Here is a 13,375-nt window from a genome sequence, read left to right as displayed (position 1 = left end):
ACTAACAAAACGAAAATATTTCTCTTTCGTTTTACCGTTAATCGTCCAATCGATGAATTAACACTCGATAGCAGAAGTAGCAATAATATATTGCAATGAACGTGGTGCAATGAACCAATTATACCTACGTATAGACGTATATAACGTATGTAAAGTAACGCAATTAAAATAAATAGCTATAACTATATGATTATCAAAGTCGCGTTTAAAGAGCATAACTTCTTTTCAACGATAAAATTTCCCTTCGTTTCGGAAAATGCCTCGAACGTGTTTCAAAATATTGTATATTATATAAGGGACAAATATGTTTTATAAAAAAACGCGTACACTTAATTCCAACTTTCGTTTCGCGTTATGAAACAGTAGATGACAACAGTTATTCCCTGACTTCGAATAACCAGGGTATTAAGCCTACAAAGGACGCAAAGTTTGATTCAATTTCGTTGGTGAACAACGCATTTTAAACGTCCGAGCAAAGTCTTTAGATGCAAATCGAAGAAAGCGGGAGAAGAATATTAAGAATATCGAAGAAACGCGAGTGTTAAAAACGGAAAGCGGAAATTTCCAAATGTGAAGCCAGTAGGTAGAGCCCAGGGAGTGAAGCGTAAAGAGCAGGTACCAGCTCTGAGAAATCAGGACTTTTAAATGTAAACCGACGAGACGAAAAGCTACAGCTGGAACCAGCGGTATACTCATTGTCAGTGATAAGTTCGTCACGTTCGTGAAACAATTCGTAGGAAAGAACGAACGCTGTAGCCAGTGAAGGACGGAACGGGCGTTTATGCACTTAATGCACCGTCGCGTCGCGCCGCGCCGTTTCGCATAGCAGTACCGGCGTGCAGTGTTCTTCTTTAATTAAAATCCCACCCCGCGAGTTCAGACTTCGACAAAAGAGCGTACACTCGCCACGGTTCTCAACCTGATTCTCACGGTTAGGGCTACGCGCCGTCGTTTTAATCGTCTCCTTGTAATTGGATCGCCTCGGTTTTCCCGACAGTCTCCATTTTTGACTAAAGAACAAACGATTCCCTAGTTAAGATGTCCGAGTTCTTATTACGCTGCTTCTAGCCGACCAACATTTTCTCGTTATCTAAAATTACAACTGCGAAAGAACAAACCATCTTTACTCGTTGCCAGACTGGCCGCGTTTTTATATCTTTCTCTATCAACGTGTATTCTCTGTATCTTTGCGACTTTAAATTTCTCATAAATGCACAAACATTCGCTGTCCACTTTTGTAGTTTCTTATAATTTCTATCGAGTGGGAATTTCCGCGTAATTACGTCTATGGCAATTGGAATTGCTTTCCTTTTTATTTTGTGTAAACGACGATCAATTTTACATTCAAGCAGACGATGCATTCGGCAGCGTTTCTTGGAATTCCTGTAATTATCCAATTTCCACTATAAATAGTAAAATACCAAAATACCGATGTAACGACGATAAGACGAACTTGAAAGTAAATGCTTCGCATAAACGATTATATCGTTTGTTAAATATCAACGCGTGATTTTTATACCGATCGTTCGAGAGGACGGGACTAGCGTGACAACGAGAGAAACGGGCGTAACAGAATCGCCGATGTCTGCTTTCTATAAATACCATACAAAGCGATAATTATTTTCTAAATCGTTCATGTCAAATTCTTTATCATCGTGTAACGCTGCTAAAAGGTTGAAATACAAAGTTTAACAAATATTATTACGTGCTCCTTCAACTGTTTATAAAGTAAAACGACAAGGTCGATTATACTCGGAAACGGATTTTATAGCTGTGCTATTTTTAATCGCACTCGTAGCTTTCTCCAACCGATAACGATTACTTCTGAGTAATCGACGAAATACGTGGTTCGCTAAGATCTGCATCTGCTTGCGAAACAAGTTCGTCTTAAGGAGAACGCGGCTTCGTTCAACGAAGAAAACACCGTTGCAAAACGTCGGCATGTTCGCGTGAAAATGACGCGTGATCAGCGTGTCGTCGGCCAGCGAATTTTCTCCCGACATTCTAATTTCCCGAAGACGAGCTTACGATAGTCGTGTTATCGAAACGCTCGCGACACGTTGGTACCATCGCATCGCTCGAGTTGACTGACCCGGCCTACATTTTCGCCGCCATATACAGCGAAAGAGACGGTCGATATTACGAGACGTCGTGGTTTCTCTTGGTAAAATCGGCTATCTTATTTTCGACGGTGTATGTTGCAAGTACGTGGACCCGCAGAATCGGTGGAAACGCGTTGCTTTCTAAACGAGCGAAACTCGGCCACTTGGACCAGATTATCGCGCATTTCGTGTTTTCGACGGATCGCTCGGTCTTTCTCCGTTGTTTTCGTCGTTGCCGAAGTTTGGTTGGCGCTGTAACGAAATACAATTATCGCGATCGTATTGGTAAAATTAGCAACGAAATTGGAAGATGCATGTTCCAAGGCACGGTTGAAAACGAACCGATAGTATAAACGCTGATCGTAAGTGTACTTGCTCGAACGAAATCGTTCCGTTGGCATTGCCGAACGAATAACGTAAAGCAATTTTATCGGATTGTTTGGCAACGCGACAGTTTCTTGGCTCTATCCTGTTTCGAGGCACGTCTCGCGATGGCGTGATTCGACGGACATCGCGGTAAGGCGAACGTTCTAATTAAAGGCAGGACGCTGGCTGAATCGAACCAATTAACTAGCGTTAGTTTTGTCCTCGGTGTTGGGTGAAAGTGTGTGCCGTCCGATACGAACGACGGGCTTCCCGCTGGATGACGATGGAAAAGTGAAATCAGTCTGGATCTTCGTACGGCTACCGTGCTTCCTTCGGGCACGGAGGTGGCTCTCGCGCCTGGCTTCTTCCATTAGCGAAACGTATCGAATGTGCGGGGGAGTAACGAAAGTAACTCGCCGTGCAGACGCTCCATAAAGAAATTCAGTGCTGAACGCTGTAGTACAATACAGAGCTTCCGATCGCTGCACCATTCGTTTTCCACTCTTACTTTCCGTTTTCTACTTCTTTCTTTTCGTATGCCATTCGACCGTCTTGATCTCAACTTGCTACATAAATTTCTAATAAAATCAAAGACTGCCGTTACCAAAACACACGTTTTACCTGCGATTCGATATGTATCGGATTATTGGAAAAGTTGATAGTATTTTTGCCAGTCGATTTATTCTACCGTATTCCGTTGCGTGTTATACGTTTAATCGGATGCTTCAAAAATTACTTATTAAAATTACTTACTAAAGCAGTTCAAAGTAAATGCTCGTGTTACTCGATAGATAAATGCGTGTATTGAAATGCCAATCGGTCGACAATCAGCCAATTACGTACCAATCTACGACCATTTCATCACCGTGGCAAAATACGAATAACAAAAGTCGGAATATTATTTAACGAGATACTAATTCTATACGTATATCGTACGCTGTCTTTAAATTTTGCCTAAAATTTTCGAAACTCGTCGATCGCAGCGATATTCGAAGATATGTTTGGTCGTTTAAAACGTTTCATAGATTTATCGTCTATTTTTTGGGAGACGCGTCTTTGAATCTGACTTAGTAGCCATCTTGATCCACGAGAGATTAATTAAAATAGGGAAATTAAGAAATCAACAAAAAGTGGACCAGTATGGTTTTTTTCTGTCCGTTCTTATCCTATCCTTGCGTGAACTCCGTTTATCGAAATGAAATCTTAACGAGGTCACGATTAAAGATACACCTCTACCGATTGAATTTCTTTATTTCACTATTATTTGAACTATTATTTGAATCCATCTACCAAAAGGAAGGATTCGGATAAACGCGTTTACAAATAACAAATAATCGCTGACGAGGACTGCCACGTAGATGGAATGGAGAAATCACGAAGGAAGTTGCCGTTTCTCAACGATGCTAGTTGAGATTAAATTTGCGTAAAGATTACCGCGTGGAAATAAAATCGCCGCTCGCTGGACAATTTTCTCGGCCGTTTTCGAAATCTTCAGAAGAGTAGAATGCGCGCTCGGTCACGGCTCGGTCTTGTCCACAATGAACGCCGCGTCGCTAGGCGATTTCGTTTCACGCATCGACCGGTTCCGCGATACTTTTCTATTCAGAAAGTCCTTAGACCAGATCGGGTGCAGGTGCAAGTAGAACAAGAAAGCGGCCAGGTATGCGTAGGTACGGTCGACCTGGCTATCGGTCAGGCACGAACTGTGCGTTTCCTGTTGATCGCGAATCGTCCTTTTTTTATCGTTTCATTACGATTAGAAAGGTATCGATCGATATTTCGATATTTCTTATCGAACTATCGTTCGTTCGACTATCGTTGTTTCTATTGTCTGTAGTTTATTTGTGGGTGTCGGCCGTGTTTTTCACGATATCAGTTCTCCTTTTCGGGGCAGACCTAGAACTGAATTTCCGAATGAAACGTTCGCGAATATTTCCATTCTTTTGTTCTGATTTCTGTGAAATCGTGCGCAGAGTTTTTTTTTCACTTTTCTAATAGTACCGCTATATCGTATATTTGTGGGGTTTACGTCTAGTCTTCTTCTTTTCACTTTCTTCCGTATGGAACGTTCTTTGCTCCGATTTCGAATCTTTCTTCCTTCGGACGATCCTGTTACCATACGTTTGAACGAACGTGACCATCGGATGATGTTAAGTCGAACGAATCAATTATCAATTTTTTATTTCCTTTTGAGAATTAAAAAGCTCGCGTATATTAGAACGTTATTCCGATGCCGGATGACTACGTTATAGTTGATCGGCGATTTTTCAAATTATATTTTTAATTACTGCACGTGGCAGAATATATGGTAAGGTGACACGACCAAGTTACGATGACAGAGAAATAATTAGGAACGAAAGACATCCTATAGGAGATGCAAAAGCTTTCTCTTTGTTTTAATATAATCACGAGTAGGAGTTGAGAAAATGATTCAGTTAATGGAACACTTTCACAGATCTTGTAATAGTATAGGTTTTAGAATTTCTCGGAATCGATTCAACGTAACGAAGCAGAAATAAAATATGACGCGAGATCTAGGTAACATCTCTATAACGTTTTTTATCCGACACCTGTAAATGATTACGAGCATTTATCACGGTCGTCTCCTTTTTTCTTTCTATCCGAGTGAAATGAATTAAATTAGTTTCGTTAATCTCGTTGGACTCGCTTGATACGAAGCGATTGGACAGAGTACTACTCGAGAAAACGATAATTTATGGTTTTATCGTGTATAAGAGAACGCCACAGTGAGACGACGGACAGAAAGCGGTTGGTAGAGAAAGACGCTTCAGTTTCGTAACTCTATTGTAACAGGAACTCGAGTAATTTCAGGAACCTGACTACATTTGTACAGTTACTTTTCGCCTTGTCTATACGTGATCCTTGTTCGTGATCTTTCTTCTTTTCTTTCTTTTTTTTTTCTTCTTTTTTTCTTCTTTTTTTTTGATAACTGCGACGTTCCGCATCGTAAAATGGTTTTATAAAATGGTTTCGCTCGCGACGACGGATTAAATACAAATTGTTCGATTGCGGCGAATTAAATCTTTGATATTGCAAAAAGCGGAGAGTGGAAAGTGGAGAAAAAGGAAAAATGGCATCGACTGAATCAATAAAAAGCAAAGCAATGCACGAATGAGACGCAGAGTCGGTAAATACATGGTACTTTCGTTTGTAAAGAACAAAAGAGATCGTCGTATACGGGTAATGAGTATCGACGCTCTTACAACATAGCTATTTTATCGTTTTATGGTTACAGGTGAAAATACGATAATAGGGCTCGTCCTTTGCTTTTCATAGAAAAGTTTTAGTTTTAGTTCAAATCGGTACGCTACATTAGTGGCACACGGACTGCGCAAACTAATTAATTAGATCTAACGCGATTAAACGAATATTATTCGTTTCTAACAACACGGAATCCATCGGGTTATTCCCAGTCAACTGTTTCATATTTAAACTGTTTCAATTTTAAACTCTTTTTAGCCGCCAAGCGACGTTATTAGACACTTTCGATATAGCACTCTTATCGTATAATGATAAAACGTATGAAATATTATTTCGTCGTATTTGCTTCCGTTGTATATGCCGATAATTTTGTCGAGATGCAGCTCGTTGAACAAATGTAAATTATTCGGAGTAAGCCTATTTATTCGGTACATGATTCGGTCGCGTGCGTATGTCAATTGAGTTAACCTGGAATGCGAAATCTGTGGGCGTTGGTCAGAACTCCCGACATCCTCGATATGCGTACGCGATCGATTTGAACCGAAGAATGTCTGTTGTATAACAGTACCCTTGTTTTCGGTCGCTTTTAACCGACTCGCTTAGTCGTATTAATACAAATTCTGACCCGTGTAATAGCTGCCAGCATGTGTCGGATGCGGCTCGTGACTCGCATTCGTTAAACCGCAATTGCCTCTTCAAATACAACGAAAGGCACGAAGAACGGGTTAAATTTGAAAAATCCGTGTCTTTTGCGCCACAATTTTTATCGACTAATAATATGAGCGAACTGAATAATTAACAAGTACGACAAAAATCGTGACAACCTTTGTAACGACAAAAATCGTAACAACCTTTGTAACGACAAAAAAAAAAAAAAAAAGAAAAACGTGGCAATCTTCCAAACTTTTGACTTTCAAAACTTTGCAATTTTACAATTGTTCCGTATCATCGGATGAAATGGAGTTTGTACGATTCGCTTGCAAAGCTTCGCTTATTTTACTATCGAATCGCTTAAATCAATAAAAGCCGAAGCAATGTGCAAACGAAGACAGTAAATACTTACTTACTACGCTATACTTTTAATCTGTCTAAAAACTTTAGTCGGAAATGTTTACTTATTTTATTTCCAAACGATTTCTAATTTGTTATGTCGCGCGAGAAAATTTGTTAACACCGTTAACTCGCAGCTTCCGGCTTGCTAAATTTCACTAATAATACATTAGTTTAATTGGACAAAAGCACTCGATTCGGTTGAAATTTAAGTGGGTATTAGTTACACGTTAGATTTTCATAGCTCCCTTTTGAGTTGTTCTCTTGCTATTACTAAAATGTTAATCGTAATGATTTTTTGTTTTTTTTTTTTATGACAAAATAGCGTACAAGTGTTGGAATTTTTTTTTGTTTTCTATTATAAATCTGCTCATCGTTTGCTTTTATTTACTTTTATTTACCGTATTTCTCTATTTTTATCGATATTTATTTTATCCTTCGACAACGACGTTCTCATTTTTCCGCCATTTCTCAAGTACCAATGGAACTATCGCGGTACGAGGGAAATTAAAGTGTCTTTTCGTTTCCGATATCCTTGACATCTATCGCAGGAGGAACTTGGACCGTCGAGCTGCGCTTGATGATCTTCAAGGTCGGATCGGTCTGACAATTCACAGCACAATTGCATGGAATCTCGAGCACCGTAACCCGCATTCGATTGGCATTCCGTGAAAGGTTGCAACGGCGAATAACGTTCGTGGAATTCCTAATGCAACTCGCTTCTTGCTCGCTTTACTCCGGTAAAACGAGCCGGAGGTGCTCGAATCGAGCTCATTGTCATTCGCTGTAATTCGAAAAGGACCGGCGCTTCGACGCCGTTCGTAGTAGACGCGGTGAAATGGAAAGATTAAACAAGAAAGGAAGAAATAAACGGAGGAAGAAGGGTAGAAGATAGAGGATAGAGGAAGATTTTCCGGTATCGTGTTGCCAGTCCATATTTCTGGTTAACTCGCCGTTATGACTTACCGCTGAGTTTCGAAACGCAGCCGGTTAAATTGTCTTTCCACATACGTGCGGAGCCTTGGAAAGGGCAGTTGGCCCGTCCGTCATAAAACGCGTCATTCGTTCGAGTCGTCCGTTAAGAGTCATCTAACAAATACCTCTTATTTTTTCCCTGCTTCGTCGTAGCTTCTGTACGTGTTCTCGAACCTCGATTACGAACATTTTCCCATTTAACCCTACTGCGACCCTTTCGTCGTTATATTCCGTTCTCGCTATAATTTTAGCGACATTTCTAACGATTTCGAATAAAATCAAACGAAATTTAAACGAGAAATCGCTTGAGATATTTTCCGAAACGACAGAAAGAACGTTATCTTCTTGTTTCTTTCTGTATTATTTAACTGGTAATCGCAACGACAAGTTGCAGGTAGGTCGCGGTCGATGTAAAATGCGCTTGAAAAGCTAAAGAAACGTTCATTCGTATTTTTCAGAGGGTAAATTGCGAAGCTCCGCTGGTGGACAGTAGCGCACTGCCTTTAGAACACAGATCGGTTTACGGGCCACCGGCGCAATATGGTCCTCCTGCGACGCACGGCGCCGAGGAAAATTGGCCGCTGGCGTCTCCGGACACACCGCAAATAAAACATTTGCAGGTGCAATGCGAGAAGACGCACATGCGAGTAAACATCGAGTTCGACAGGCCGTTTTACGGAATGATCTTCAGCAAGGGTTTCTACTCGGACCCGCATTGCGTTCACTTGAAGCCAGGCACAGGTCATCTGAGCGCGACCTTCGAGATCTTCTTGAATTCCTGCGGAATGAGTTCTTCCGCTAACCATAACGTGGCGGCTTACGGAGCTCCGACACCTTCCGGTAGTTACGTGGAGAACACTATAATCGTTCAGTACGATCCGTACGTGCAGGAAGTGTGGGATCAAGCGAGGAAGCTGCGCTGCACTTGGTACGATTTCTATGAGAAGGCAGTAACCTTCAGACCCTTCCAAGTGGATATGTTACACGCCGTTACCGCCAACTTCCTCGGCGACAATCTGCAATGCTGGATGCAGATCCAGGTTGGCAAAGGACCGTGGGCCAGCGAAGTCTCCGGCATAGTGAAGATAGGGCAAACCATGACCATGGTCTTGGCTATCAAAGACGATGAGAATAAGTTCGACATGTTGGTGAGAAACTGCGTTGCCCACGATGGCAAGAGAGCACCTATTCAGCTGGTAGATCAGTATGGTTGCGTTGTCAGGCCGAAGATCATGTCAAGGTAAATAATAATATCCTTTCGTTCTGTCGTAAATTCCAATTTCTTTGTTCTTTATTCGCGATCGAGCGATCGAGCGATCAAGCGGCCTTTCGTTGCAATTTTATTAGTAATTTTCTTGAATAAACGTTCTTGTCGTGTTTTCCTTCTTCCATTCCGTATACACAGTTTCGTAATCTTAATACTTTCGATATCGTCGACTCTGTTATAGACTACGGAACAAGTAGTAACGATTCTTGGTTGCTTGCAGGTTCCAGAAGATAAAGAACTTCGGTCCGAGCGCCTCTGTCGTCAGCTTCGCTTACTTCCAGGCCTTCAAATTCCCCGATAGCATGAACGTTCATTTTCAATGCGTGATACAAGTTTGTCGTTACAATTGTCCGGAGCCAAAATGTGGACATCCTGGTCTCGAGTACGGTGCCCCTGCCACGGGTCTCACTCAGGAATACGGTGCACCGGTTCATCAGAACCTCGGTGCCGAATATGGAGCGCCTCCGGTACCCGAGTACGGTGTACCACCGGCGTTTGCCGATCCTCGGCATCCTAGCGGACCGGCTGGAGCTTACAGGTAGATGATAACCGCATATAATTAACACAATGAATTACGATGGTACAATAAAGCCAGCGAAGATGCTTTTAACGACGCTCTTCGTTTCGTGTCCGGAGGACGAATTAATATCGTTTCGTTGCAACGACGTATAGTTATTAATTCGGCCGTATTTGATACGTTACACGTTATAAGCGATTCGCAATTTCTGTTGTTTTATACGAAAATGTTTGAAACGAATATTACTTTCGGAACAGTGAGCAGAACGCGGATGTAGTACCAGCACCGCAAGCACAAACCTCGTCTTCCTCGCCGAGTTCGACGCCGGGAGATGCGACGGCCAGTAGCTCGCCGCAGAGCCCGCAAGATAACATTCACCTTCCTCCGCCCCCTCTTCCTGGTCATCCAGCCGGGGCCTATCAGACCGTGAAGAGAAAGGGAACCGCCGGTTCCGAGGAGCTCGAGGGTAACCTGGCCACCCTCGGAGGTCGACCGAGGTCGGTCGAAGGTTTTCCAGCCGAGCTTAGAGGTGCCAGAAGGCGAAGATCCGCCGACGAACATTTGCATGACGATGATTCCGTGAGTATTTACTTTGTGTGGGCCAGTTTATCTATAAAAAAAATTAATCGACGCGCAAAGTGCTCGTGATATGTGAAGATAAAATAAAATAAATTTTCGATTAGCTTCTGATTCTTCCAGGTTCTGGTTATTTTCAGAAAAATATCTATTTGTACGAACGCGCAGTCATCGGCTATAGAATTATAATTAGAAGGGAATTTGAAATCTAGAATACGATTTTCTGCAAAGAGGACTTTTACTTTTGAAAATGATGAGTTTGATCGAGAGGTCAATTATCGTGCCGTACAATTTAGGTAAATCGGATAATAAATCAGATTTTGCCGGGAAACTTGGTTGTCACCAGCATTTATTGTATTAACTCGGTGAATCGTCGTTGCGTATCTTTATCGGGCATTCCATTATGAATTCGTGTTATATACGAGTCACGGATTAGAAAGAACGCTTGGTCGTCTAGGAACATCTTTATTTCTACTTACTGTATTTCGTTAGCGTTCTATCGTTTGTTGTTAGTGCAGGCTTTCGCGATCAGCGACAGTCGATCTCGGTATATCGTATATCTAGCTATCGACTCTGTTGCTGCGAGTAATAACAACGATCGTACGATAATACGACTGAAAACGATGTAAGAAATGTAAGATTTCTTTTCTACAAATACGTCGATGTTCGTTGTTCCAATGTACGAGTATCTTTATCATTTATTTGATGGTTATCGAAGAACAAAAGGCTTACGATACTCATTCGATCGTTTCGATTTTCCAGAGTATCTACCGCACTGTCACCTTAGTCTCGAGCCACGTGTACAAGCGAGCAGCCCAGGAGATGACGGACGTGAACACCTCGAGGACGATTCAGGTGGTCGCGCCAGGCGACGTGAACTTCGCCTTAGGCACAACGAATTCCAGCAACGATACCACGGTTGTTATCCAAAACGCCAGCGCCTCGGCCGATCCCGAGACCATCTGCATGAGTCTGCCTGGTTTCGTCGGTGGTCTCGTGATGCTTCTTCTCGTAGTGGTAGTCGCATCCCTCGTTGCGGCGTTTCTTTTCGTCAGGGTGCGCGCCGTTGACCGGAAAAATATCGTGGCCGGAAGCGGCTTCGTCCACGCGGCGTACGCAGCGGATAACTGCAGCGTGCCGAACCCAGAATTCGTCAAGGTGGCCAACTGAGATCGCGACGGTGAAAGAAATTCGATGAAGAACGAGAGAAAACGATTTCTCGAGGATGGCCGATCTCGAGGACGGACACCGTGCTGGAATATTATTTAATTTTTTATGGCCGAGTTACCTCGAACATTCTCTCCGTTCTCCTCTGTCGTTCGTTCGATTTTCTCCTCCGGAATTCAGCTTCTTTTCCACAGGCCTCCTTCCTTTTAGTCGAATCTTATCGTTGGTCGATCGAACGTGTGCTTTTCTCTTCGATCGAGTTTGCTTGAACGAAGGAACGGACGGAATGTTCGGGTACCGTGTAAATAAGCGCACTAGAAACGCGACTCCGCAGCAGAGAGAACAAGAGAAAAGGAGGATGAATCAAAGAATCGCAAGAACGACACGCACGGAACGCGTTTCGCCTGTCGCGATCGTGCCTGTTAATCCTTTCACTGCCACGAAGCACCGCGTACCATCGGGTTGTTCAAACTTTTATGTTTACCTCGATACGTTTGCAACGTAACCGCTTGCAACGATCTGTACAATTGTAACGTACCGCGCGAACTACCTTACGCGAAAAGATCGATCGTACGAAGACATGCGTTTAATGCGACTAAGGGGCGAAACGTTGTCCGATGCGGGTCGTTCCAGGCCGGACTCCGTGGCGCGTCATGATCGCGGTAATAAGACTAAGAAAAAGTAGCTTAATCGCGCGTTAACGCGGTAAGAATAAGTCGCGGCGTGCTACCAGGGTAAGGTTCGTCGATGATCGCCGGAGCAGTCTCGGAGGGCATTGTAAATAAGTCGGAAGTAGTCAGACGGCCCTACGCGATGCCGACGCGCGGATTTCTTTTTCGATTCCGCGTTCTCGATCGCAAACTGTGTGTACACTCGATTATTTATACGTTTGTATAATTCGAAAGATATTCCTTCTTGCAACTTCGCTGTAGCTCGTATCTCGTGAGCCACGGGTTCTGCGTGTTTGATGTTTCGCGCGACCGGAAGCCGATGTCTCTATCGGAACTCGTGACGATTCCTTCGTACGTCTTCTTATTTATATCGTTTCTCTTTTTACGCTATCTCTAACTCTCTCTTTCTCTTTCGAACGATCTAACCCTAATTTATTTGTCGAAATTACCCGCGAACATACCTCTCTCCATCTTCCTCATTCTCTCATCCCCTTTCCCTCGCTCTTTTGTCCCTCTTGTTCGCTTAGTATTTAAGATTTTCGAGAAAAGAATATTCCCTGGATACGGGAATATGTTTCAAGTATGTGTCTTAAGCACACGCCCGCGCTTACAGAAACACACGTACGTACGAATGTATATGTAACCTACGATGCAGACACAGTTGCACATGTACACGCATACGCGGAAGTATGTGCGCGTGAGTTACATCGTACACATTGTTACACTGGCGCGAGCAACGTATACACTGAGACAAGATTTGATTATTTCATAATTATTTTAATTACATATTCATCTTTATTTATATAATCCTGCGTTCCTCTTCTTCGTCCTTTCGGCATTGGCTGTCATTCCCTAAACCTATTAAGGACCAAGCACTGAAACAATACGTTAAACTAACGCAAATGCAGCGGTATCGATGGATGCGAATAACGTAACATATACCGTACTTAGTATCATTGTGTCACGGTACAACGAAAGTATTGGAATAACAGACACCTTTCGCAACTTCGATGCACAAGTCAAAGACAAAGGTCTGCTACGGATATTTCAGTTTTCTTTAATTTCATAAAATTGTAAGGTTTCGGTTTGAAAGAAGACGGAGGAAGATACGATTACGGAAAATATATTGCTTAACTTTCCTTTCATAATCGGACCACGTTAAAAATCGAACCACGTTCGGACGAAACTCGATAACGCAAAATTGGTCCTTGATGGATTAATTATTTTTCAATCGTGGAAATGTTTCTACTTCTCGATGTTCTCCGTTCCTTTAATCGTTTTACATTTTTAGAAAACTCCGCTTTATCAAGATTCGTAAAGTATTCACTTTATATATAACTGCTTTCTTTCGGATTTCTCTTCAGCAAGAAATTTTTTCAACCGTGCGAATAAATGCAAGTCAGAGACAGCTAATTTTGGCGAATAAAATAGATGTCGTGATAAATCGTATCTTAATTCGTTG

General features: G+C 42.4%; 1 protein-coding gene across 12 annotated transcripts in view; it reads left to right on the top strand.

Moving 5' to 3' along the window:
- Positions 1–12,720, top strand: part of dyl (transmembrane protein dusky-like) — a 63,752-nt gene extending 51,032 nt beyond the window's left edge. For 11 of the 12 annotated variants that reach the window (XM_069110667.1, XM_069110666.1, XM_069110665.1 and 8 more), the window contains 4 exons: positions 8,174–8,955; positions 9,203–9,520; positions 9,757–10,078; positions 10,838–12,720. In XM_069110667.1, the coding sequence (XP_068966768.1) occupies positions 8,174–8,955; positions 9,203–9,520; positions 9,757–10,078; positions 10,838–11,245 (1,830 nt within the window). In that variant the 3' untranslated portion in view covers positions 11,246–12,720. Of the gene's footprint in view, positions 1–7,273; positions 7,657–8,173; positions 8,956–9,202; positions 9,521–9,756; positions 10,079–10,837 lie in introns of those variants that run through there. The other variant, XM_069110673.1, reaches the window with a different exon arrangement.
- The last annotated feature ends 655 nt before the right edge of the window (positions 12,721–13,375 follow it).

Source organism: Bombus flavifrons, chromosome 4 (genome assembly GCF_040668555.2).
Source record: "Bombus flavifrons isolate JBK064 chromosome 4, iyBomFlav1_principal, whole genome shotgun sequence".
NCBI classification, from domain to species: Eukaryota; Metazoa; Arthropoda; class Insecta; order Hymenoptera; family Apidae; genus Bombus; species Bombus flavifrons.
Note: the sequence above shows the minus strand (reverse complement) of the source record. Positions and strands in the feature narration are given on the sequence as shown.